This window comes from Corvus hawaiiensis, chromosome 28 (genome assembly GCF_020740725.1).
Source record: "Corvus hawaiiensis isolate bCorHaw1 chromosome 28, bCorHaw1.pri.cur, whole genome shotgun sequence".
In the NCBI taxonomy this organism is placed as follows: Eukaryota; Metazoa; Chordata; class Aves; order Passeriformes; family Corvidae; genus Corvus; species Corvus hawaiiensis.
Window position 1 is genome coordinate 4,082,839 of NC_063240.1, and position 27,146 is coordinate 4,109,984.

The following is a 27,146-nucleotide window of genomic DNA, read 5'->3' on the forward strand; positions in this document are numbered from 1 at the left end:
TGTTGTTGTGTTGTTTCTCCAGGGATGGCACCGTGGCTTTCCCAAAACCTCTCCTCGTGGCACAGCACTGGGGCTGGGAACACCATGGGGCCTGGCAGGGGCAAAGCCAGGGAAAAGGGAGTTGTTATAAAAGCGTGGGATGGCTCCAGCATCCCCTCATCCATCAGAGCTTTGTCTGTTCAGGTGAGGGGTCCCTGCCCTGGGGGGAGCTGGAGCAGCAGGTCCCTGGCCTGGGGCAGCACCCCTGGGAGTTGAGGGGGTCCCCCACTGCACAAGGAGGAGCCCTGGCACGGGCCTGGCCCGGCCCAGGGTAAGGGTGGTGCCGTCCATCCCCTGAGGGAGTGGCCCAGGCCCAGCTCTGGCTGCCGCTGTCCCTGCCCGGGGCAAACCCGGCCCAGCCCCGTGCCCAGCCCTGCTGCTTCCCAGGAATGAGAGAGAGCTGAGAGACACAAACGGAGGAGTTTATTACACATTCCTCTGCAAACACACACTGGCACAGGATGAGCAGCAGTTCCAGTAGTGCATTCCCACCCTTCCACCGGGCACTGGAATTTCGCTGACCCAAAGCAGAGACAGGTTTAGGTCTAACCCACCCTGAGCCTGCTGTGATACCAGCACTGAGCTGCTCCCACCTGCCCCTGCTCCTCCTTTCCCTGGGAAATGGTGCTGGGAATCAGCTGGGCTGCTCTGCCTGTGTGCAGGGAAGGATTCCTGGTTTGAAATAAGCCATTTACAGGCAAACCCAGTGCCCCTGGGTGCTGGGCAGCCTGGAATAAGCCAGGAGCTCCTGGGTCAAGGTGCTGCCCTTCAGCTTTGCAGGTCATTCTGTGTCCTCCAGACAGTGAATTCACCATGAAGGATCTTCACAGCCTTGGGCTGGTTGATCGCAGACCCTCAGGAGAACCAGCCTGGGCTCCCAGCACCATCTCCTCTCCCCAAGCACAGGGACAGAGCCTCAGCCCACTCCCCTCCACTCCAGAGTTCCCCAGTTCAGACACTACAACATTTCTGGATTGTAAGACACAGACAGATTTCACACACTGTACACAGCCTTATAAATAATCCCTGGAGTAAATCACTTCCCAGAATACCAGCCATGGATACAACTCAACAATACAATTTATGGCTTCATTATAACTCAAAAAGGTAAAACAAACTCAAAATATTGCACAGACAAACCCAGTTCATGTGAGGTTCCACCTCCACTGCTGTGTGTAGTCACACAGCATTTGTCATCTCAGACAGGAATAGTTTGTGGGAAAGGAGATGTAAAACTATATGGATGCCATCAGCATGCAGGGAAACGGGAAGCAGGGAGGGAGGACACTGCTGGAAAATAAAATCTGCCTTTCTCCCTCAGCAGGAAAAGTGCAGCTCCTGATTTGCAGCTCCTGTTTTACATTCATCTCAGGAAAAGAAAACTTTGGTTAGAACGTAACGTCACGTGGATTTAAGGTAAACATTGTATTGCCCTTATAAAAATGGAAATAAAAAATACAAAGTTGAGATATTTGGGATATCTCAGCACGGGACACAAGACACGGCAGAACATGGGCAGGACCACGCTCACCACACTGCAGGGCCAGGACACGACAGCGAAGCGACGCCAAGGGGCTGCCTGAGAGCTGAGCCTCTTTATTTCAACAGAATCCAGGGAATCCTTCCTGGGCAGCTGGGAACGCCCTCGGGAGTGGTTTCAGTCCCGGCTCTATGGCCGGGTCGAGGGCTCCCCCGAGGGGGTTTCGATGTCCGTGTAAAACTGAGAGATTTGGTCCTGGTATTTCTGAGCCACCACCGGCCTCTTCAGCTTCATGGTGGGGCCTGTAGGGAACCAGCACTGGGGTTAATGGGGAGGGAAGCACTGGGAGCACCCACCCGGCCTGGGGTGAAGCAGGGCTGGAGGGGAGAGGCAGAACACAGGAACAGTGACCAGTTCTAAACTTCTCTTTGGGTTTAATAGAATCTTTGGATTTAATAGAATCTCCCTCCCTCCCCTGTGAGCAGAAGCAGCACAGCAGCACCCAGAGGGTGCTGGGCACTGCCCAGGCTCCCCAGGGAATGGGCCCGGCCCCGAGGCTGCCAGAGCTGCAGGAGCGTTTGGACAGCGCTCTCAGGGATGCCCAGGCTGGGGCTGTTGGGGTGTCTGTGCAGGGCCAGGGGCTGCACTGATGATCCCTGAGGGTCCCTTCCACCTCAGGATATTCCAGGATTGCAGGAGGGTAAGCACTGCTCACTGCTCCCCTGGGTGCTGTTGGGCAGAAGTGGGAATTCAGCCCAGCTCATCCCACCCCAAACTGCCACATGGAAAAGGCACAGTGAGGAAAGGCTGGGGGCAGCTCTGTGCACTGGGGTTCTGTTGGTGCTCAATAGCCAGGGAAGGGGCGCAGGGAAAACCCCAGACACCTCCCCCACCACTCACCAAGCTCTCCACCAAAGAGGGAGAAGTCCTTCTCCAGCAGGATCCACTTCTGGACTTTCTGGGCATTGGACACAGCTCTCTCATTGACAGCAGAGATCCCTTTCTGGATGGCGGCGTAGACGGCCTTGTCTTTGCTGCTGATAATTTCCGAGACCTTGGTGGCCTTGCTGCCCAGCTTCTGACAGAATTCCAGAGCTTCTGGAGTGAGGTCATCTCCAGGCTTGCCCGTTTCTGCATCCACAACGCACTGCAGGACAGGCAGAAGGGGAACTGTGCATTGCTGAGCACCTGAGGCCCTCTGCACTGAGGAGCCTCCAGCCCTGGAATGGTTCCCAGGCTCCCTTCCCCACCCCGCTCCAACCCCATCAGCCCCTCAGCTCTCACCCAACCCCTGGGTGCCAATGGAAGCTGGGGACAAAACACAGATAAACCCCTGAGATCTCTGCCTGCTCAGGAGCCACCTCAGGGCCAAGGAGCAAGCAGGGTACAGAGCTCACCTGCCAAATTCCTCCTGTGCAATCCAAAGTTAATCAATTTTTCCAGACCTTTTCTGGAGCACAATTTACTTCCCTACACTGTGCAGCAGCATTCTTGGAAGTCACACACAGCATTCGATCATGACAAGCACAGCAGGGCCACCACCAGGGCCACCTCAGGTCTCCTGCCCCAGGCCCAGGCTGTTGGCCTCGGTCTCACTAAGGGGCAATTCCCACTCTGACAGCACAGGCCACCACGGATGTGTCCTGCTGGAGTTTAAAGCCAGAGTCTGACAAATCCCTGACAGCTTTTTACCTCCCAGACTGCTCTGGAAGAAACTAAAAGAGGTGAGGAGACCTGAAAGGTTTCCTTTTCCAGCCTCACTTCTGGGTCTTTTCCTTCTGTTTCTTCCTGCCCTGTGTGGCACAGAAAAAGCTGCCCTGAACAGCAGCAGGACCTGACAGTCTGAGCAAGTGACAGCTCTGTGCTTTCAGCTGCTCTTTGCAGCTCAGCTACAGCAAATTGTGCTGCGGGTTCCTGGCTCCACAAGACACTAGAAGTGTGTAAAAGCTTTCCTCCTCCCTGGATTTAATGAGATTCAGCAGCACAGGTGGTGGATTCCCATCCTGTTTTCCATTACCTTTAGTGTCAGAAGCATAGCAAGGAATTTGGCTTTGTCTCCAACCAACATGGCGTTGCTGATGATGGGAACAGCATTCTTGACAGCATCTTCGATTGGAACGGGAGGAATGTTCTCACCTCCTGCAGTGATGATGAGCTCTGGAAAACAATCAAATCCTGATTAATGCTTGGAGCTTCTTCCCTTCCCACAATCTCAAAGAACTCAACTGCTCCTTCGTGTCTGCTGATCAAACAGTGAGCCTGTGTCAGCAGAGCTGGAGGAGGCAGCACACCAGGCCTGGGAAAGTCACAGGGTGACCATCCCTGGAAGTGTTCAAAAATGTGTGGATGTGGCACTTGGGGATGTGGTTTAGTGGTGGCCTTGGCAGGGCTGTACTCAGGGATCTTAAAGGGCTTTTCCAGCCTCAGTGCTGTTCCCATGACTCCAGCCAGGCCCGCAGAGAGGAGCGGGAGCTGTGCACACACAGCCCTGCCAGAGCTGCCTCGGTGCTCCGCAGGTGTTTGCAGTCTGGCAATACAGAGCCCCTTGGCACCCTGGCACAGACCCCTGGGGGTCTAAGGCACCTAAGTGGGCACCCAAATTGTCAGAAATTGAAGTGAAAGATTTGCTGGGGCGGTGCTGGAGGTTCCCATGTGCTGCAGAGCAGAGGGGAGCCTCCCCTTCTCAGTTATCTCCTGTTCCTCAGAGCAGCCCTCACATGAGCACCTCTCTCTTTCTGAGGGCTGAAGTCTTGCATGACTTTGGCTTTGTTTGGGGTTGCTCAAATTGCTGTCCCAAGAGCCACGTTGCTACAAGGCACTTGCACAACAGAGTTAAGCTGCTGTTTTCCTTGGAGGGCACCCAGCAAAGCTCCTGAAACTGCGGGAGCTGTTGGTAAAACAAGCCCACAAAGCATTAACTCTGCTGGGGCTGAAATCACAAGGCTTCTCCCTCACTCTGCAAACACACCCAGGCTCCAGAGGCTGCCCCTCTCCCCCCACCACACCCTGCAGCCACGTTCACATGGAACCTCCAGGAGGAGAAGGATTTAAACGTTCTTCTGTGCAAGTCACAACCACACAACCAGCAGAGCCTCCCCTGCACCAGGGGAGGTTTAGGTTGGATACTGGGAAAAATTTCTTCACTGTTCAGCATTGAACAGGCTGCCCAGGGCAGTGGTGGAGTCACCATCCCTGGAAGGATTTAAAAGATGTGGCAACTGGGGACATGGGTTAGTGGTGGCCTTGGCAGTGCTGGGGAACAGTTGGGCTCCATGAGGCCTTTCCCAACATTAACAACTTCTATAGGGCTGCACAACACCAAGGTAAAGTCAGGCAATGTGTTACCTTTAATTCTGCCTGTGATGAAAAGAAATCCATCCTTGTCGTGCTTGCCCAGGTCCCCTGAGTGCAGCCAGCCATCCTCATCGATGGCCTCTTTGGTTTTGTCCTCCATGTTCAGGTAGCCCATGAAGATGTGCCTTCCTGAGAAGCAGATCTCCCCAACACCATCCTTGTCGGGTTTATGGATCAGGGTGTGGCAGCCCGTCAGCTCCTTCCCACAGCTGAAAGTGACACAGACCAGGGATTAATTTATTTTAAACTGAATTCAAGCAGAGGTTACAGCAGCACTTCTCAAGCTGAAGGGGTTTGAACAAAGCCCAGCAGCTTTTTAGCACGACAGCTTCAGCAAAGAGCTTCAAAGGCATCTGCTCATGGAAGGGCAGCTGCAGAAAGAGCTGTTATTGCAGAGACCAGTGCTCACACACCTGCTGGTTTGCACTCATTGTTCTCAACACCTGAGCTTGGAACGAACAGATTTACATCCTTGGCAGCAAACTTTCACTGTGTAGACTGAACGAGCCACCCAAAGACACCCTGCACCCTTCAGTCATTAAAGGGAAGGGTAGTTGGAGTTACCAATTCTTCCTTCTTCCTACCAGCCCTTCACTTCTTCCCCAGCTCCTACAGAACCCAGCCAAGGCAAATTCACACATCCCTGCTGCCTCTGCCCTCAGCAGATCTCTTCACCCATGATGTGGCTCCCCAGTGACCTTTTAGTGGCAGCAAGGCTCTGGGGATGAGCTGTGCCAGGAGAGAGGGATGTGCCAGAGGCAGAACCCACCACTCCCTCTGCTCCCAGGAAGGTGCTCACCTGCCGAGCTTGAAGGCGTGAGGTAGGGAGACGGTGTGAGGCCCAGAGCTCTCACTCATCCCATACAGCTCCAGCACGGGAATGTTCAGGCTCAAAAAGAACTCCAGGGTGTCTCTGGTGATGGGAGCAGCCCCCGTGTAGCACTTGGTGCAGCGGTCCAGCCCGATGGCCTTGCGCACCTTCCTGTACACCAACTGCCTGGCCAGGCGGAAATTCACCGGCACCTCGGAGCACCTGCAGGAGGAAAACGGGCACACGTGGAACTTCTCCCCCTTCCTCCTTTTATCTTCATCCTACTTTAGTTTATTCAGTAAAATAACAGATGATTTCCCCCCTCGGGTCCGAGCGCCACTGGCCTTTCACATGGGACATAATCCTGGATGGACAGTAAAGTTCTCCTAAAACTCATCAGCATTCCTGAAATGTAGCTCATAATTACCCATTCATCCTCTTCAGGTTGGTCTGCAGCCCCACTCCCTTGGCCCACGATGCCACCTTCCTTCGGAGCGCTGAGGATTTCATGCCCACAGATTTCATTTTCTCTTCCATTTTTTCCCAGACACGAGGAACTCCCAAAAAAGCAGTTGGCCTCACTTCCCGCAGGGTCTCCACCAAGCTGCCCTGAGAGAAGAAGGATTTAATGCAGTTTTTAGAAGTGATTCACTGCAGACTTCAGGCCAGCTCTGGTCACTAGCAGAACTTGGGACTCTGCCATCAGTTTTGAGGAATTGTTTGTTTTTTGCAGTGGCACCAAGAGAAGGGAACTCCTGGGGCATTCCAGGGGGAACTGGGAAGGGAGCAAGGGTCGATGCTCTCAGTGCCAGTGCTGACAAAAGAATCCTTTACACCCAGGACTCAGATTTAGCTGGGGCCATTGTGCAATGTGGGCAGAGCAAAGCTGTTGCTCAACCAGTTCTCGATGTGGGACCAGGTATCAGGTGAGAACTCAGCAGCTCCCAGTTGAGAAGTGCTGGGTCAGCTTCTCCCAGTCTGTGACAGAGTCAAAAGGTGACGGTCAGAGTGGCTCCACTCAAACCAACAGGGGCACTTGGTCAGTGGGCAAAGTAAATCCAGTTAGCAAAGCTGACAGAACCATGAGATAACACAGCCTTGTTTTAAGCACCCACCCCAGATCAAGCAGGTGGATGGGTGTAAGTTTATTATCTTTTTTTTTTACCTTCAATGCATCTGGTTGGGCAAAGTAAACTTGCACTCCAAAGGTCATGGCTGACCAAATATCAGACATTTGTGCAGCGATGTGGCTGAGGGGCAGGTAACTGACCACCTGCTCCTGCCTGTCCTGGGCATCGCTGAGCATGATGAAGCGTCCGGCCGCCGCCGCTGTCCACGTCAGCTGCAACAGGGACCCACAGGGGCTTCAGAGCAGCACAGAACACACAGGCACAACAGAGCTACAGCATCCTGGGATCTCAAAGGCAGGACTGGAGCAGAGGAGACTGAGGGGAGGCTCCTGGGGGCTGCAGCTCCTCCCGAGGGGAGGCGGAGGGGCAGGGGCTGAGCTCTGCTCCGGGACAGGGACAGGAGCCCAGGGAACGGCTGGAGCTGGGTCAGGGCTGGGCATGGAGCTCAGGGAAAGGTTCTTCCCCCCGAGGCTGCTGGGCACTGCCCGGGCTCCCCAGGGAATGGGCCCGGCCCCGAGGCTGCCAGAGCTGCAGGAGCGTTTGGACAGCGCTCTCAGGGATGCCCAGGCTGGGGTTGTTGGGGTGTCTGGACAGGGCCAGGGGCTGCACTGATGATCCCTGAGGGTCCCTTCCAGCTCAGGATGTTCTCCCTCAGCACCCCCAGGGTCACAGTTGCTGGGGTGGCTCTGGGCACTCACATTGTCGTGGCTGAGCATGACGCCCTTGGGCTGCCCCGTGGTGCCCGAGGTGTAGATGAGAGTGCAGCACTGGTTGGGTTTCTGGGCCACGATGACCTCGCGGAGCCGCGAGTCCGGCACGTCCCTGCCCAGCTCCATGAACTCCCTCCACTGCAGAGAACAGAAGAGCTCGGTCACTTTGTAAGGTATCACCCACATGAAAAATTAAACCTTTTGCTGCACACCAGGACAAGGATGCTGTTCTCCCTGCCCAAACCTCTGGAAAAGGCTGTAAATCCACAGTCATCCCACAGTGTTTTCTGGCTGACACAGGGAGAAGCAGAAAGGAGACAGACCCACCCCCAGTAGCTTTACAGCTCTGTAGCAACTCCCTGGAGTAACTGCAGGGCCCGAGGCTGCCTGGCAGAGGTCAGTAGGCTCACAGCCCCCTTACAACATGGATTATCCAGGTTGCACAACAGCAAACTCCTGCCCATCACAGCCAACACGAGCTCAGGGGATCACAGTGACAGAACCCCAGGCTGGTTGGGGTGGAAGGGACCTTAAAGACCATCTCATTTAAGGTCCTGTGGGAGGTGACAGGTACTTGCAGCCATCGGCTGAACACAACCAGGACTCACAAGCACTGAAGAAGCCCAGGACTTACCGAGTACAGATTGGGTCTCTTCTCTTTGATCTCCTCCCCATACTGGACAATCCCCTTCAGATGAGGTAGTCTATCTTCAATCTGTGTTAAGAAGGGAGATTCATGAGAAGGAGCAAATGCTGTTTGTCCCTTTCAGGCCTCTGTAACCCCCACTTAGCATCTCCTCATATTTGCCATTTTATGTAAAGCCAAGAGAATCCCATCTGTGCTCCTGAAAGAATGGGTTTGCCTCACTAGGAACAGTCATAATTTGAGCTGGGATGTCGCCAGACAACCTAGAGGATGCTCAGTTGTTCATTTTGGCTTCTCCTATTTTAAGCCCAAGGCTTTTAAGAAGTGAAAGCACCACTTAACCTCTTGTGAGACGTAGTGCCAGTGCCAGCTCACCCAGCTGAGCAGGGAGCACACCAAGGAGCTCCCCTCTGCTCTCAGAGCCAGCATTCCCCCCAGGTAATGCCCTCCCACAGCATTTTACCCTCCCACATCTGTCAACAGGTTGCTGTAACCCCCCAGCCATTTAAAAAACATAATTACTTCTAAGATTTTTTGCAGCTGTTTATGATTTTCCACCACTATAACGTTGGCACTGCAGTTCTCTGCCACATAATGACAGGCCTCGGGAGAGTTTGTAGTGTAGATCCCAACAGCAAATCCCCTGCAAAGGAAAAGGGAAAAAACAAAACAGAAAAGCAAAACACAGAGTTAGAGGACAAGCAGAGCTGCTGTCAAAATTCAGATCATTTCAGAGAAAAAAAAACTGTAATAAGAATATCCCATAAAATGTCAACAAAGAGAGGAGGGCTTAATTCCAAGAGGAAAGATTCTGTTCTGGGGCGTGGGAAATGTCAAGAGTGGCGTGAGGCACCAAAATGTCTCACGTGGAAGGCAGATATCACAATCCAGCCCTGGGATTCTCTGGCATTTCCCACCATGTTTTAATCACTGTGTACATAAGAATGCTTTTGGATTAACGTACTGGTCATCTTATTTTGAGAGAAGCAGCTGGCTAAAAAAAAGAATTTAACTCTGGTCTCATTAATTCATTATGAAATAGTTCATGTTCTATCTAACTTCATTAAATTCAAATATAAGCAGTTGGGTTCGGGGGTTTTTTTGTTTGTTTTATTGGGGGTTTTAATCAGAACCTGCTTCTCATGACTGCAGTCACTCTCTGCCTGCCAAAGCAAAATGCATGGCAAGAAACAAGACTCTTACCCTGCAAGGATAGCTCCAATGTCAGCAATGAACCACTCTGCAGAATTAAATCCCAGGATGCCCACTCCATGGAAACGCTCCAGCCCCAGCTGCAAACAAGAGATGACATTACAGCAGCCTGGCTTCTCCTCTGGACAAAGCTCAGAGTTCATTGCTCTGAGCACAGCACTGAGGGAAAGAGTTCATGTTCTTACACGGGGTAATTCCCACTGAAAAACTTCCCAGGAGCCAAGATGGAACCAGTGAAAGTTTCACACCACTGTAAGTGGGCAGGAAAATAGAAATTTGCTGAGGTCTGCCCTTGGAAAGACTGGCTCACTGGCACTAACAGGAACATAAACCTGCAATCCAGGGAGTTACCAGTTCCTGGGGCTGGGAATGAGAAGGTGAGAGGTGAAGACAGACGACACCTCCTGGGACATTTGGTACAAGTTGGGTATGTCAGACATCAATAATGGCCAGAGCAACAAGCTCCAGGGACAGCGACACTTGGCTATGAAATTCCAGCTCTTGGAGACCCAGTCTTTAACTGCCTGGTTTTGTCCCAGAGTGGAAGATCCCACCACAGGAGTAAAACCAGGCTGGCCTTAACTTGAAGAGATAAGACTTGATCCCAACAGTAAGAACAGATAATGTTGGTTTCCCTCTCCAAGTCTCCTAATCCCAACAGCACAGGCAAAGGGCTGGGCCACTTGGGACATTTAAGTCTGGTTGGTAAGCATTCCTCTGAGTTTTTTTCTTAGAAAGATGAACTTATCCATGCCTCTGGAGGGGCAGTGTCCAGGCTTACCAAGCACCTCAGTTTAAATGTTTCCTTATATGCTTTTTTTCTTGGTTAAATGTGGAAGCAAATGTCAAAAATATTAAATACCAAGGTGTCCATAGCATGTTCAGGTACTTCCCTGTCACTAAGATTCATCTGCACTCAGGGAATTTGCAGGTTTAAGACAGACCTGAATGCAGCCATTCCAGCACTTAAATGAGTGACCATCAAACTTGACTTTTTACACAGTGGTAGGAAAAGGGAGAACAGTTTTAAGTTAAAAGAAGATAGATTTACATCAGATATTGGGAAGAAATTCTTGGCTGTGTGGGTGGGGAGGCCCTGGCACAGGGTACCCAGAGCAGCTGGGGCTGCCCCTGGATCCCTGGAAGTGTCCAAGGCCAGGTTGGAGCACCCTGGGATAGTGGAAGGTGTCCCTACCAGCACCAGGGGTGGCACTGAGTGAGCTTTAAGGTCCCTTCCAACCCAAACCGTGCTGATTTTAGGATTCTGTGAATATGAAAAAAGAGAATTCAACACACTCTTACCTTCAGAAAGCTTTTGGCTGCTTTCCAGCACTCATCATAGTACATCTTATATGTCAGCTTTATCCACTGGCCATCTTTTTTGGATGCAAGGGCATAATAGTCACTGTATTTATTCACACTTTCCTGCAGGAGCTGGTGCACAGTCTTTGGGGCCTCACTGCCAATGCCCTGTTCTTCCATCCTCAGCCTGACCTCTCCATCACGACGCGTTGTCCACACGCTGGAGCCAGGAGGGGGGGAGGCTGCTTGGAAGGAAAAGTGTTCAGCATCTTAGATTAGAAATTTCCTGCTGCCATAACAGCAGTAGAAATACAAGTACCAAGCACATGAAAGCAAATGCTGTTACACCTCCTCCCACAGCTCTTTTTTGACCTTTTCTTCTTGGCAAGTTTGCCATGTGACCCCCAGTATTTTAGACTGGAAGCCTCTAGAGCACTTTCAAATTTTGTTAAACATCTCCCACTTACATCCCCTCTAACCTGCTCTGCTGCCCTAAGGCTCTTGTACTGGTAAGGTGAAAGCTTCCTGCATCTTATACTCTGCTATTTTTAATTTTTTTCTTTTAAGGAGGACTGAAAGCAGGACACTGGTAGCTGGTAGATGAGCATCAGGCACTGACACTGCCTATTTAATCCTTGAAGCACAGCTGGGCTCTAAAGTCTGAGTTCAAGACACTTCTGCACAGCCCATCCTGCAACCTGAGCTGCTTCTTCCATTGTCATGACAAATCCTTCTCTCATTGCAATAATAATTTCATGCACACCACAGTCACCAAACTTCCATCCACCCACCTTTGGGACCGAGTGAGTTCACCTGACATTTCTCCATCTTGGAATCTTCCCCTGGCTCGCTGTTGTGTGGCTCAGCAGTTCTGCAAGGCAAGAGGAATTATCCCTGGATGAGAACACTGAGGGCTGCCTGCCACAGGCAGGTTTGCTCCACCCCTTAATGTCACTCAGTCCTTGGATGTCAAAGTGACTCCTGATGTTCTGCAGGTGACTTTATTAATTCACTGCCCTGCATGGCCCCAGCAATGGAACAGGTCCCTCAGAGTGTGCAAGCTCTGCCTGTTTCGAACACGTGAGTGTTGTCCTAATTGCAGCTTTCATTGCAGACGAGCTGCAGAAGAATCCATAAACATCATCCCAAAAACAGCCATCATTTAATTCCTAAGGTCTGCTCCAGGTGCCTGAAACAAAGAGCCTGCAGCTGGGAGGAGGAGAAGGAGGGGGGCAGGAAGGGACACATGGATCTGGAGCTCATCTCCTCTCTGCAGTATGTGAGTCCAACAACAGGGAGGCCCTGGGGACACTCTCAAGTCACCCCATGGGGAAACCCACAGAGATTTCCTGCAAAAGAGCAGGAAATTGATTTAACAGGAAATCTTGTTCTTAGGTATTCCTATTAAAGCCAGGGCTCCCACCAGATGCTTGGGAAGAAATGGAAAGAGGCTCATCCCCATGTGCTTCAGCCACGCTCCTCCCAGCTGAGTTTCAGCCCCCTTTCACTTTCAGCCCTGCAGGAGCTGGTGCAGCACCACCTGCCTGATTGCAAAACTGTTCTTACTCTGCCCCTTTCCAAGCTGGACTTTCTCACAGCCCTAAGAGAGGGGGATAATCAAGTCTCATGTCCCACTTGAGAGCAGCAGTTGGAAGCCAGACCCGGTGAGATTTGGGAATCCCACCCTCCAACCAGGCAGCCACTGCTGGGTTCCCTGCCCTGGGCAATGCCCTGCCAGGACCATGGGCACAGCACTGAGGTCTGAGTTTTAGCTGATTTAAGATTATCCTGCAGAGACCCAAACTCTCCATCCCACCCTGTCCTACCAGGGCCCTTTGCCTCAGCCCATCACACAGGTGTTGTTTCTCCAGGCCGGTGTTTTCCCTTCCCCACAGCAACACCTGGCTGCAGCACCAAGCCCAAGCTCCTCCAGAAGGGCTGCAGGGCCCTGACATCACAATAACCCCAACACTGCAGGGGCAGCTCTGGGGCAAAAAGGAGCCCTGACTCTGCCCCTCACAGTCACACTGCACACAGGTGAGAGCTCCTCTGGTCCCACACGAACTCCTCAGCCTAAGCCAGGCAGGGCTCCCACCAAGCCCCACCTTTTCTTCCCTTTCTACCAGGCCAAAGACAAGAAAATCCAGCACAGGCACTGTGTGAATTTCAGGCTAAGGGGGAAATCTCTTCCCTCTAATTTACATTTACTCTGAATTTCTAGGGAATAGTCAACTATCACTGCTTTGGGTATATGAGGAGGTTTAAGGCCATGGGAAGATCTGACATGGCTGATCCCATGTCCTGTCCTAAAGCAGAACTGCTTCTCAGAACTAATCTGCAAGCCAGCAACCAGGGCTGAGTAAATAATTTTTTTATTTCCCCCAAAGGGATTATGAGATGTTCCCATCTCTGTGCTCCCTCCTCATTATTGAGAACATTTTTCAGCACAAATTAATCCTCAGTTGCAATAGTTCTGCACCATTTCTCCATCATCTTTTGTGATCAAAGCATGCAAATGACCCAGTAATATGAGGAGAAAAGCCCCAGCTATTTCCCTCACAGTCAATCAAGTCATCTTTTCTCCCCCTTATGACATGTAATTCAATGCAGCCCAAAAAAAAATTTAGGTAAAGAGGTTTTAGACAGCTAGATCCTATTATGCTGTGGTGAGATATAGACCCTAATCTGCTCTTTAGTCTGTAAATCTAAGCAGCCTCTTACCAGCAGGAGTTTGAGATCAGTGTAGGTACTGCACATGAGCTGTTCCCTGCAGAGGCAGGGCTCTTCCAAAATCACTTTAATTAATCAAAGTAAGCATGATAGAATATGAACTATATATACAGGTCACAACAGGATAAATAAACCCCCAAATTAGACAAACCTGGGTGAAGAGTTGAGCAGCACATCTTTCAGTGACACCTCACAGGTCGCTTGAGGAGCTGAATTGCAATAGGCCACGGGGACTGGTTCTGCAAGTGCCATCCTTTCGTCTGACTCACACAGCACTGTCCCTGCGAAAACAGGTTTGAAAAATTAAAATACAGTCAAACGTCAGAGCAAAGCAGCTCCACTGACATGAGCGAGGCAACCCCAAAGACACACAGCTCGAGACTGCTGCATTTGCACGAAATAGGGGAAATTCTGACAGCGGGCACGCTCCGGTCGTTGCAAAACCCCGCAGCAGAACCAGCGTGACACCCACAGCTCCCCAAGAGCACCACGAGCCAAACAATTTCAATTCCAACTCCCTTGCCCCAAATGCTCCCGCTCGGCTCGCAGCCCCCCCGACCCCTCCAGCCTCACCGCGCATCGCCGGTCCCGCAGCCTCCCCTCCGCAGCCGCTCCGCACCGGCGCCGAGCCCGACGTGTAATATCCTTTATTTTTAAACTAGCGCCCAGGAGGCAGATCTGGAGCATCTTATGTCATGTGCTGCTGCCTTGCAATTGGAAGCGGCTCGTCACCCCACACCGCCGCCTCTTAAGGAGGCTCTGGCCCCACGCCTGCTCGTCAGCCTCGGCACACCGCGGATTTCAGGTCCCTCTGGGGGGACACAGCCCTGGGACACCCCACATTTAGCCTGTTCTCATCAAAATAAGCGGTTTGCAGCTGGTTTTTTTGGTGGCTCTCACGCTGCTTTCAGCACCTCGTCTTGGGGGATTTCATCGCCTAAACAAAGTGTGTTCTAAACGCTGATTTTATTTAAGGTTTACACTCATCAAAAGCCTTTGGTGCTTATGAGTTGCCCAGGCTGAGCTTTAATTGTTTCAAGGGATTTCAAGCTGATTAGAGATGAATCCCATTATCCTTGATCTCTCTAAGAAGTGGATTTTGTGCTTGCTATTTTGTGCCTGCATTAGACAGACTCATTTAAATCGTATGATGCGAGTAGCATATTTTTTAAATTTAAATCGTATGTTTGAGGAGCATCTCGATGAGGGACAGGAGAGAAAGGAAGGAGTCTTTTTATCTCATAAATCCGACCCAGCCACGCTGCAGCCTCCTGCCTCTGCCGGGAGAGGAAAGCCACGCCAGCCACAACTCGGGGACGTCCCCCTTTCCGCTTACTCATCCGCGCAAGGACACGTTGCTGCTCACGCCGAGCTCTGCTACAGCCTGCGAGTCACCACGCCGAAAATAGTTTAATTCACGAGCAGCTGAGAGGGGGATGGCTGCAAAAAATCCCCATTCTGAAGCGCCGAGGTAACTGGCAGACGCTGCCCCACACCCCGTTCTGGGCTGGAACACCAGAGAGGTTTATTGGGAGTCTGAGAAGAGGGTGTTGTATCAGCAGCCCCGTGCTCGGAGCAGCCACTCAGACCTGCCCAGCCCGGAGCAGCCCAAACGCACCCGTGGCAGGGCAAACCCACCCGCGGTGCCACCCGAGATGTCCCCACGGCCTCTCTTGCTCAAGGAAAAGCCGAGCAGAGCCCAGGAGGGACGGACCACAGCAGCTGCCGTCACTCCTGACCCCCTTTCGCAATGCTGCTCCCACTTTCGTTCCCAGCACCCCAAAGCGAGGGGTTCAGGGCACCCCAGTGCCCCTGAGGGAAGCTTTGGCCTCTGCACTAATTGCAGCGTTTCTCTTGCCAGCTGTGCAATAGTGCAGTAACGAAGTTTCAAGGGAAAGGGGGAGGCGTTCTCACTCCAGCTATAAGGGAATCACAGCATCCCGGGATGGTTTGGGTGGAAAGGGACCTTAAAGAATACCCCATTCCCCACCTGCCATGGGCAGGGACACCTTCCACTATCCCAGGCTGCTCCAAGCTCTGTCCAGCCTGGCCTTGGGCACTGCCAGGGATCCAGGGGCAGCCCCAGCTGCTCTGGGCACCCTGTGCCAGCCTGGGCCTCCCCTCCCTCGCCCACCTGCCCCTCTGTCAGTGGGAAGCCAATGCCCCTTGTTCTGGCATTCCAGGCCCTTTTAAAGTCTCTCCCTCTCTCTCTCTGGTTTTCTTGCTGCCTCCCTTCAGGTCCTGGAAGGCCACAATTAGGTCACCCCAAAGCTTCTCTTCTCCAGGCTGAACAATCCCAATTCTCTCACCCTTTCCTCACAGCAGAGTGTTCCATCCCTCTAAGTTTCATGTCCATGGTAGGCTTTCTGCATCACCTTCAGTCACTCAAGAGCAAAAAGCTCCTCCCAGTGGAGACCATCCCTGTGTCCTGCCCTCACTGTGCACAGCCCTGGGTACACTTGCACCAAGAACTGAAGTCCAACCTGACTGTGCAGCTTCCCAAACCAGACATGCATTTTATCCAATCAATTCAGGTTAGAAGCAAATATTTCCTAATATATACAGACTCTCCCTAGCTCTGCTCAGCACTGCAGCTCGGCCCTTCCCTCCCTGACGCTTAGTTACAAACACAAGCCACTGGAAATCACACGTGTTCCAGGGTTGGGAGGGGATGATCTTTAAGGTCCTTTCCACCCCGAAACAGTCCATGGCTTACCAGAGCCAGGTGTAACTCCTGAACTCCAAATGCTCCTCTCCCACCTCACGCTGTTCCCTGAGGAATTAACACACCATGATGTGCCACAGGTGTTCGGGAACATGGGGAACACACACCCAAACAAAAACCTGTGGGGAGAAACGTCCCTTTTAATTAAGCCTGTCTGACTCCTTAAATCATTTAAATAAAAACATGTTCTGCTTTGAGGGAGCACCGTGACCCAGAAGAACTGGAAGAATTGGAACCACTATGAGGCTTCACTGACAAAGCAGAATAAAGGTCTGAGGATGTGCGGACTCATGACAGTGAACGGGGCAGGCAGTGGAGCTTTCATTTCTAACAGGCTTTGGACACACCTTTACCTAAAACACACAAGAGCTTCAACAACACCAGTTCAAATTCAAATTACTGAGTACGTTATCAGCCACTTGACATTTTCCAGCACGGCCCCACTCGGCTTCCTGTGGCTGATTTCTTTAACCAGTAAAGGCACCACATCCGCTCTGCTCCAGTTCTCCCTGTCCAGAGCGGTTCCAGGCAATTGCCACATCACCATCAAAAGTGAAACTTGGGCCTCTTTGTTCCTATGTTACCTTTAAAGTTTACTAAGTGAGGAAACAAAAGCTGAGCAACCCACTCTTCTTCCTCTTAAATAAACTCCGTTTCTAAAGGAGGCAGTGATAAAAGCTTCCTGAGCACTGAATGTTTTGTCCTTGGCAGCACCACTGACCACATGTGCTGGGGTGGAGAAAACAGGAGGAAAAGTTACTTCAACCTCTGTAAGGACAATGAGTGTCACAACTGCAGACAGGCACCTGCCTCCACCACAGCACCTTCAGAGCTGAGCTTTGGCCGGAGAAAGCTGCCCACTGCCCATCAATGGTCAGCCAGGCCCAGCTCCCCGGCCACGCAGACAAGCACAGAACTTTCCATTTCAGGCACATTGCTTCTCCAGGACAGCGGGATATTCCAGGTGAATTCCCCAGCAGTGTGACTCACCAGGAGGCTGAGCCAGGCTCCTCTTTCCTAAGCTTTTGCTTCACCACACCATCTGCACGGTCGCCGGCAGGGGGAAATCCCCTCAGGCCGAGCAGGAAAGCACGGGGCTGAGTTTCCACAGAGGCACCAGCTGTGTTCCGCCGGCTCCCACACGTGGCTTTGTGTCCGCTGGGAGCTGGCACAGGAACATCCCGAGCACTCGGGTCACCTCACAGCACCCAAAACTCTCCGAGCACCTCACCGAGCATCCCGAGCACTCGGGTCACCTCACAGCATCCAAAACTCTCCGAGCACCTCACCGAGCATCCCGAGCACTCGGGTCACCTCACAGCACCCAAAACTCTCTGAGCACCTCACCGAGCATCCCGAGCACTCGGGTCACCTCACGGAGCATCCCCGATCCCACAGGTCACCTCATAGAGCATCCCCAATCTCCCAGGTCACCTCATAGAGCATCCCAAACACTCAGCTAACCTCACGGAGCATCCCCGATCCCACAGGTCACCTCACAGAGCATTCCCAATCTCTCAGGTTATCTCAGAGCATCCCAAGCTCCCAGCACACCTCACGGTCCCTCACGATGGGTTCCTGGACGGCACAGGGGAAGGGACAGCCCTTCTCTCCCTTCTCCTCAGACCACCTCCTGCCCTGACAGGGGGCTAGGGGGGAGTCGCCCCCAACCCACCCCGTGTTCATTTAACCAAAAACCACCAAGAATTTCCCCACCCCGCTGCCCAGACACCCACCCACAAAAGACACATCACGAGAAGCATCTGCCGGCATGGTGAACCCCACACTGCAACCCCCGCGGCGGGCGGGCACCCCACACACAGCGGGACTCGCTGGGAACACCCAGAGGGCTTGTGTGGAGTGGGGATCCCCCTTCCCTCCCTCAGCCCCGGGCCGGGGTCGGGCTTTAGGACCGCGCGTTACCTCCGGGCCCGGCGGGCGCGCGCGGCCCCTCAGCAGCTCCCGCGCGCCGCCGGGCGGAGCCCTTTAGAGCGCTCACCCCTGGGGGCGTGGCCATTTCCGTTTCGCCCCGCCCACCCCGCCCTTTCGAAACACCCCATTGGACGAGACGGCGGTGGGCAGAGGTGAAGCCACGCCCCCTTCGCGGGGGGTGAAGCGCACCGCCGCGCGATTGGAGGAGGCGGCTGTCAATAACGGCCAGGACACGCCCCCCTCCCCCCCGCGGCCCGGGTTACCCGCGGTCAGTGCCCGGCGCGGTGTCCGGGACGGCGGCAGTCGGGGATCGGCTGTGCCGGACACCGGGAATCGGCTGTTTCTGTGCCTGGAACACAGCCCAAACACTCCCCAGGCTGTGCTGGAACAGCGTGAAGCTCTGGAGCACCTGGGGTGCTTTGGTGGTGTGGGGCAACGCAGCAGAAGTTTTCGGGAAGAGGAGGATAATAGTCGGAATGCTTCTGGAAGCTGTTTTTTTCCCTAAAATGAAGTGAGGTTAAGGGCGAGGTTCAATAGGACAAGAGGAAACGGCCTCAAGTTGCGCCAGGGGAGGTCTAGATTGGACATCAGGGAAAATTTCTTCATGGAAAAGGTTGTAAATCATTGGAACAGGCTGTGCAGGGCAGTGGTGGAGTCGCAATCCCTGGAAATGTTCCAAAAACACGTGGATGTGCCATTTGGAGGCATGGTTTAGGGGTGACCACAGGCTGGCAGTTGGGTTTGATGATTTTAGAGGTCCTTTCCAGCCCTAATGATTCTGTGATTCTGTGAAAAAGATTTTCAAATGGGGCCCTGAGCAATAACAACACTTTGACCAAATGAAACAGGAGATGGTTCATAAAGATGCTCGTGGGCCATTCTGGACAGGGCAAGATGTAAAATGTGCTCCAACCACAGCTGGAGCAGAACAGTCCAACGTGGAGCAGAAATCTCCAGGGAAGGATCAAAGTGGGTTTTTAGATTTAGGGATACAGGGGACGAGAGGCCCCCTGTACTCCAGGGAGGAGCAGTGTGGGGGCTGGCAGAGCACAGCCCTGAACAAACCAGCCCCGTGCTGTTGTTTCCCGATCAGCACAAACCAAGGACACGGGCTGGAGCTGCTGAGCAGCACCACAAGCACAAGCACGGGGCAGCTCTGGCTGTGATGTCCAGGCCCCCATTACCAGACTGGGGCAGAACCTGTGGTCTGGTGGCAGCTCCACCATCTCCTGCCCTCCCTCCTTGCTTGTTTAAGCTGGAGTCCAACAGTACATATTTATTTACTTGTTTGTTTGTTTGTTTTTAAGGGTTATGATCAGGTGGATCCATCTAACTGTTCTCAGTTGTTCCTGGCTGATAAAGCTGCAGAAAAGCCAGGATTTTGTTTATCCTGTTAGGAAAACAGCTGTATCTGTGAAATGGATTATTGCTGCTATTTTTCTGGTGCCAGGCCAAGAATTCCAAGCCGTTGTTTTTTTCCCTGTGAATTCTTCTCTGCCTCCTCCCACTGCCCAGAGACATTCCCCACTCACACAGGGAGGGGAGGGTATGGTTCTCACCGTTCAGCTGATGAGCAAACCTGAGGAATATGTAATTAGGGAAGCTCCTGCCAGAAGGTCAGGCTGCAGCTGGAGCAGCGGCAGGGCCAGAGGACAGAGCCGTGCTGGCGATATTGCAGCTGTAAAACAGCATCAGCACAGCAAGACAGGGGTGCCAAGGCAGCCTCAGGAGCCCTGCACTGTCCTCTGGCCCAGGCACCCCCAGTTCCTGCTGTGTTGGCTGTTTCCCATCTGCACTTTGAGCCTTCCCTTGCAGCTCCTCCACGCTCCCATCTCTCCTCAGCTGTCTCACCTCCTCCTCTCTGCAGCCCCTCCAATGTGGCTCCGCTCTCATTCAGATGGTGAATTTATTTTGAAGAGGAAGACAAAGCAGCTGTTGGTGAGATCTGTAAAATTCACAGACTCCTGACCCTCACACTCCAGCCTGCCCTGATCCTCAGCCAGGACCTGCTGTGCTGATGAGGGGCACAAAATTCCCAGTGAACCAAGGAGAGCTCCAGGGACACAGCCCAAAGGTTAACTCAAGTGGCAAGAGTCTATTTTTGGCCATTCCCTGAGCCAACAAATTACCTCGGGTGAGCGGCTTTTTTAGTGCTCCCTGTGTCCTTGCCCGTCAAACGGAGGTGGCATCACTCCCAAGATAGATCCTGTGGTGGTTGCTGAATTCCTGCTGGTTCTGGGGCCAAAGGGGACCACGCTGGTGGTGAGGGACCAGGTTAGAGCAGAGATGAGCCCAGGTGGTCCTCGGGCAGCCCTGCCACAGGCAGGAGAGGGGTTGATACCGTGGAGTTATTATTGATTGGTGATAACACAGCCCTTTATAAACAAACAGGGAGTTGTTAGGCTTGGAATAGCAAATGCACTAGAGTGACTGGGTCTCTGGTCAAACAGCTCCTTTGCTGGCTCTGTATTTGCCAGGAATTAACTCCTAGGGAGCCACGGGGTTCTTGCTTTCTGAGGCACCAGGAGCAGGGTGGCCCCAGCAGCTCCAGGAAAGTGAAGGAACCAGGACCAGGACATGCTGGTGGTGACCCAGTGGAGAGCAGCTCTGCAGGGAGGGGATTACAAACCCAGGAGGGACAATGGGACCCTGGGGGCATTGGGAAGAGTGTGGCCAGCAGGGCAGGAGTGATCCTGCTCCTTGGTCCTAGTGAGGCACATCTGGAGCAGTGTCCAGTGTTCAGTTCTGGCTCCATGGTTCAAGAAAGACAAGGAGCTACTGGAGAGGATCCAGCGGACGCCACAAAGATGATGAGGAGTCGGGGGCATCTCAGATGAGGAGAGAGTGTGGGAGCTGAGCCTGGTTAGTCCAGAGAAGAGAAGGCTGAGAGAGCATCCCATCAATGCATATAAATATCTCCAAGGCGGCTGCAAAGAGGATGGTGCCACTGCTCAGTCATGCCCAGTGACAGGACGAGGAGTAATGGGCACAAACTGAAACACAAGACAAACACCTCAACATGAGGAAGAACTTTACGTTGAGGGTGGCTGAGCACTGGAACAGCTGCCCAGAGAGGTTGTGGAGTCTCCCTCTCTGGAGACATCGCAAACCCATCTCGGCGCGTTCCCGTGTCACCTGCTCCGGGCGACCCTGCTTTGGCTGGACTGGGTCATTTCTTGTGGCACAAGATCAGGAGGGAGGAGGTGGCTGCAGGTTCAGCAGCCTTGAGCTCTGCTGATAACACAGGCTCAACCTCGAGGGGAGGACCAAAACCTCCACAGAATCCATTTTGCTCCTGTTGGTGAATGTGTGGTGAGAACGCACACAAAGCCTTCAGTTCATGGTCTGCTGGGGTGAGTTACAGCAGTGTCTGGGCTCTCTGTGCTGGGATGTTACAGATTTTTGCCTCTGTGATAAAAGTCACTTTTTTCCAAGTGTAGACACACTCCTGGAGGGGTTTAAAAGATGTGGAGATGTGGCACTTAGGGACATGGTTTAGTGGTGGGCTGGCAATGTTAGACTATTGACCTTGCTGATTTTAAGGGTCTTTTCCAACCTAAATAATTCCATGATATCTTCACATTTCTGCCTCACCTTGACATTTCCAGCTATTTCACATGACTAAGGCAGGGGGAGATGCCAGCAGGGACAGAGCTGTCCCTCACAAGAGCATCAGGATAAGAGCAAAGGCCCAGGATAAAAGCAGACTGGGGCCGTGGGGATTCCAGGTTTGTGCATTTCAAACCACCCCACTGTGGGTAGGGACACCGGGGCACAGGTTTGGTGGTGAGACACGGGCTGGCTGCTTCTTCTCCTTCACCTCAGCCACAGCTTTCCTGTGCCCTACAGAACATCACCCCAGTGAAATTTCCATTTGCAAGTTCTTTCCTTTCCTACCTCAAGCAAAGCATCATCCCTTCCTGTGGACACAGAGAGTGGAAATAAGTTTCTTCTTCAGCTTAATCATTCCCCGTACGGAACAAGCCCTGTCTGACCATCTGAATTGCCCAAGACAGTTTACATAATTCTCACTTTTATCACCAGCCCTGGCACTGGATCTGGGAGCTAGTCTGGGCTAGCATTCCTCTGATAACGCTCCCGAATTCCCAGCTCCAGAGTCACTGGTGGCAAGTGACTCAACCCGAGTTGTTGCACCTCAGGACATTGACTTGGAAGATAACGGGGCATGGGGGGAAATGAAATATTTCAGCAATTTCCACTTGAAGCTGGACACAAGGAGAAGATGCATGTGATGAGGAAACAGGCTGGAAACCTCGTGGTCACAAGGCAGGAAGGGAGACAGAAGAGTGTCTTTATACTTGAGTCATTTCTAGACTTCAACTGCTCACGGTGTCTTTCCCATCAAGGCCTTGCAACATCTTTTCTTGTCGTGTGAAAGGGTCTACAGGAAACAGGTGTGGGAAATACTGGAAAAACCCAAAAAAAAACGCAGCCCAAAAGCACTCAAACACAACAAAAAGGCACACACACACTAAAATCGCCACCAAATTATGCTCTAGGTTAATATCCAACTCTCAACTGTCATAAATCAGCAAAGCCAAGGACTCATCAGTAGGATACACCAGCTGATAACTGACCTTTATCTGCCTCTGTCTGTGATTAAATGAGTCTTCTGCAATTCTCATAAACAAAACAGGGCAAAAACTACTTACCCTGGCCTGTCATGGGCATAAACTCCTTTTTAATTTTTTTAAAATACTCATTAAAAACTGCACACTCATGGATTTTGAACACAGAGCGGGCAAAGGCTGTTTATGCAATATGCAAATTGTAGTGTGTGGAATACGTATTTATAAAGCCTGAAAAGCAGTGGAGAATTAGGATTTCTTGGCTGTATAATTATTTAGTTTGCTGTTATATATCACCTCACTTCAGAGGCCGTGCCTATATCTTCTGAACGTTAAACCTAAACCCAAATTGCAACACCATCTATGCCCACAGGTAATCCTAATTTTGGAAAAGAATTCTTTGGAAAGCCATTTGCTCTAAAATGAGATGGATACAGATGTTGCACGGAGAAGAGTTGTTTGTAACCTCAGAAACAAATCCAACTGCACCTCCAGAACTTCAGTAAAAATGGAATTCTGTCTTTTCTCTTGCTGCTGGAGGCCGAGAGCAGCAGGATGCTCCCCCATCCCCAAGCCCCACGGGACTTTGTGGCAGTGGTGCCACAGTGTTTGCCAGGCAGAGCAGGGCTGTGCCCCAGCTGCCCTCCCCACCCAGGCTGTGTTGTAAGCAGGAAAGGGATGAACGAGTGACCAGCAGCAGTGACACAGAAACGTCCCTTGGTGACATGGGCCAGGTGCTGCCCCGGGAGCTGGGGGGCAACACAAGCTGACAACTTTCTGCTGATGGTTGACTGAGGTGGAGTGAGGTGCAAGACCTCTGCACCTGCAATTCAGCCCGAGATGTTAATAATCCACAGGGCCACTTAATCATTTTCTGTGGTTTTTAATCATGAACTCACCAGAGTAAAACAGTTACAGAGCTTTAAGACTCTCACAGCCACGAGGATGTCGAGCTTCCCCTTGTCAACAAACCGAACCTTTCTGCTCAATATTCAGATTCCAAGCTTCCAGCAGCCTGCCCAGGGGGCCAAGAAGACCAGTGGCATCCTGGCTTGTACCAGTGGCCAGCAGGACCAGGGCAGTGCCCATCCCCCTGTGCTGGGCACTGCTGGGGCCACACATCAAATCCTGGGTTGTTTCGGGCCCCTCATGATTAGAAGGACATAGAGGGGCTGGAGTGTGTCCAGGGAAGGGAATGGAGCTGGGGAAGGGTCTGATGAGGAGCAGCAGAAGAGGTTGTCCCCAGGTGCCTCAGAGGTTCCTCTTTATTGCTGTGCAGGTGCTGAAGGTGCCATTGCCGTGCGTTTTGTTGATTTTGTGCCCCCTCCCCACCACATCACCCAGGCCCCTCACTCTGATCCCATCCACCACCCCCTCAAGGCTCCTGGTCACTCTGCTCTCAGCCCCTGTGGTTTCCTGAGGAACGAGAGGAGCCTCATTCAAACTCACTCACCAGAAAACCTGTGCTTGGTGCAGGAATTCCATTTAAATCCTGCACGGGGGCTATTCAGTCACCGAGGGTGTAATTCCACATCTGTTGCCTCCGTGCAGGAGCTGTGTTGACAGAAGCTGTGCGGATTTAGTCATATCAATATGACTGCACTTGATTACATCCAAGCTGTGGACACATCCTCCTTCCGTGGGCTCAGGAGGCTGCAGCTCCCTGCAGGGAGTGGCACACAAAAACCCACAGGCACTGTTTCTTTTCCATGACTTTATCCAGTGTTTTCTGCGGAATTTCCAGGCAGCTACGGCCAAACCAAACAGATAAAACTGCAGATGAATGTTCGGTCTTTTAAATCTCATGAAAGGAAATTTCCAGGGTGGGGTGGGGGGGAAGAAAACATTTGGGGTTTTAGCTGTGCTAAAAACTTGTTAGGGGGAAGATGTGAGGTTGAGAAGAGCAACCTTTCCAAATCCCACGTTGTGCAGGGAAGCCTCTGCCAGGGATTGTCGGGATACAACCCAAGTGAGGCAGGAAAAAGAGCACGGGAAGGGCTGAACACCCTTTCTTGTTTCTCCCACCTTCAGCACTCACCTGTTTGCTTCCAGGTTGGAGGAAAACAATGCTCTGGGCCACTGCCAGGACAGGACAGAGCACCCTGTAACAGCCTGGAATTCATTTTCCTGCTGGAGAGACGCGTGGGCAGGGCACGACAGGGTACGGTGCCACTGGGGAATTCCAGCACGGCCTTGGCACAGCCACACTCAACAGATTTCTCCATTCAAGCCCAGCCAAAAGCACTGAAGAATGTTGCTGTCTGACCAGCAGCGAGTTTGTGATGCAGAAAACGCAGCCCTGGCGCCGTGCTTGGAGCAGGATCTCACCCAGGGTTATCAACCCATGGGATGTGGCAGCTCCCTGAAGGAAAAGCTGCAGCTTGCACCAGTCCCACTGGAGTTTCATTGGAAATAGCTGGGATGGAGATTTAATCTGTTCCAAAGTGCATCCCTGCTTACAAAACCAGGACATCTCCCACGTGCACCACAACTTGAAATGATCATGAATGAATGATGGTGAGGTTTAATTTTATTGCTGGTGTATTGAAGGGAAAATCCACGATCACAGGTGAGATGATCCTCATAACTCGCATGGGATGGTGCTGTTGATCCTGTGGGACAGGGGACACAGAGAGGCTCCAGTTCCGGCTCCAAATGTTCTGCACTGAGCTCACCCAGCAGTAAAACACAGCACGGAGAGAATCCCAGAATCCCAGAATCACCTCCAGGGATGGGGGGGAGCTGGCACAGAAATCTGCCAGGTAGGAAAGTTCTCAGTGGGTTGGTACCTGTGTAGGAATAGGGATTCTCCCGTTTAAAACAAGCAAACTTTTTCTTTAAGCAAAAATCCCAAAGGCAAATCTTTAGGTTTTTTTGGTTTCAGTCCTCTGGGGATTTTTTCACTCAGGAAACAATTCAAAGGAATAGTTTCAGTTAAGGTTTCATTTTCAGTACCCAAAACAATACTATTTTTCATGGATAAACACAAGATTTCGAAGGATCCCACTACCTTTACAAGGAATTTGCTTTCATCAAAATACTCTTTTTCTGTCAAAACCTCCCTTTAGTGAAATCAAGTCAATCAATGAGATCTCTGGGCGGGACTGGGTTTGAGCTGAATTCCAGTTTGCTTTGAGGAAAGTTTGCCCTCCTGTGGGTAGCAGAGACAGCTGCAGCAAACTGCTCCTCTGAGAGAAAAGAGAAGAGAAAAATCAAACCTCTCTTTCTTTACCAACAACTTTTTAAAACGAATCTCCTTCCCCCAGACCCCGGTACTGCGTGAGAGGAGTGAGATCTGGCTCATGAACAGGCTGGAAGAAACAAGGAAAAACTTACTGCCCGTGATCAGTTTAGCACAAGAGGTGGCAGACAGGTCCCTAATTAAAAATAACAGCGCTGTGGTGATTCCCTGGGATCCCAGCAGGGAACTGCCTGGCTCCCAGCGGCTGCAGGGCTCTCTCCGAGGTGTGCTGGGCATCACCGAGAATTTTCAAGTGTTCAAAAATACGTGGCTGTGGCACTTGGGGACAGGGTTGATGGTGGCCTTGGCAGTGCTGGGTTGCTGGTTGGATTTGATGATCTCAGAGGGCTTTGCCAGCCTTGATGGCTCTGTGATCGTGGGAATTTCAGGATGTTGTTGTCACCTGTGCTTTGGGTTTCACACAATAATCGGCGCTCTGGGAAGAACAGGAGCACGTCCAAATGTGTTTTGCATTTCTTTTCCAGAGGAACAGGCGCTGCTCAGTGGGGAATTGTGCCCTAAAAATTGAAGTGGTAACAGAGCTGCAACAACACGTTGGAGGTGATACTAATGGGGAGAGGACTGAGGAATTTCATTCAGCTCTAGGTAAATTTGAGTGATAATTCAAAATCAGCATGCTGCAATTCAGTGTGGCTGAACCCAATGCACGGTGCTCAAGCAGGAGTAAGTGACCACAGGATAAAAAAAATAGCTGTTTATTGCGTGGTTTTGGGGAAAGGCCTGGATTTTTCCAGCAGGAAAACCAAAGGATTGCTTCATTTGTAAAACAAGAGATTGAGGGAAGGAATGAGAGCAACCTTCAAACACATCAGGAGGTTTTAAGGCAAATCTATTCATCTGGCCTCAGTTTCCAGGAGTAAAGGTGGATGTTTATAGGTACTAGATGGCTTCTCAACAACAATTCCATCTCTGTTTTCTATTTTACTGTATGTTTCCCCTCACCTAAAAGCTGTTCTTTTTAAATAACCATGGCTTAAGCATCTACAAGCCATTAAAAACGCAAGTTATTTCTCTTTGGGGCTTCTCGTGTGTCTGTGGTGGTCAGACACACAACACCATGAATTTTTCAGTGTAATTCTCGGGATAATCTCTCAAAAGCAGGAACAGCAACCCCAAATCTGCAGATGGACCACATGCCAACCAGTGCCTCCCATTTATATTGCCTTGCTCAGTCACTTCCTTTTCCAGTAACTCCTTTCCCGAAGTGTTAGGTAAGAAAAGTAA

The 27,146-nt window shown here is 51.8% G+C and overlaps 1 protein-coding gene across 4 annotated transcripts; it reads right to left on the reverse strand.

The window, feature by feature from the left end:
* Positions 1-440: 440 nt before the first annotated feature.
* Positions 441-18,137, reverse strand: ACSBG2 (acyl-CoA synthetase bubblegum family member 2). Of its 4 annotated transcripts, none has more exons than XM_048287932.1 (15): positions 18,063-18,137; positions 13,566-13,695; positions 11,476-11,555; positions 10,685-10,929; positions 9,374-9,462; positions 8,693-8,813; positions 8,159-8,239; positions 7,513-7,662; positions 6,850-7,026; positions 6,112-6,293; positions 5,673-5,906; positions 4,865-5,082; positions 3,537-3,676; positions 2,420-2,666; positions 441-1,821 (listed from the first exon to the last, which is right to left on the reverse strand). In XM_048287932.1, the coding sequence occupies exons 2-15, from the start codon at positions 13,664-13,666 to the stop codon at positions 1,709-1,711; spliced, it is 2,178 nt and encodes a 725-aa protein (XP_048143889.1). In that variant the 5' UTR covers positions 13,667-13,695; positions 18,063-18,137; the 3' UTR covers positions 441-1,708. The 4 variants fall into 4 exon arrangements, with proteins under 4 accessions (XP_048143889.1, XP_048143890.1, XP_048143888.1 ...); XM_048287933.1 differs by lacking the exon at positions 18,063-18,137 and adding an exon at positions 17,130-17,293; XM_048287931.1 differs by lacking the exon at positions 18,063-18,137 and adding an exon at positions 13,988-14,097 and having other exon boundaries at positions 10,685-10,926.
* Between the last annotated feature and the right edge of the window lie 9,009 nt (positions 18,138-27,146).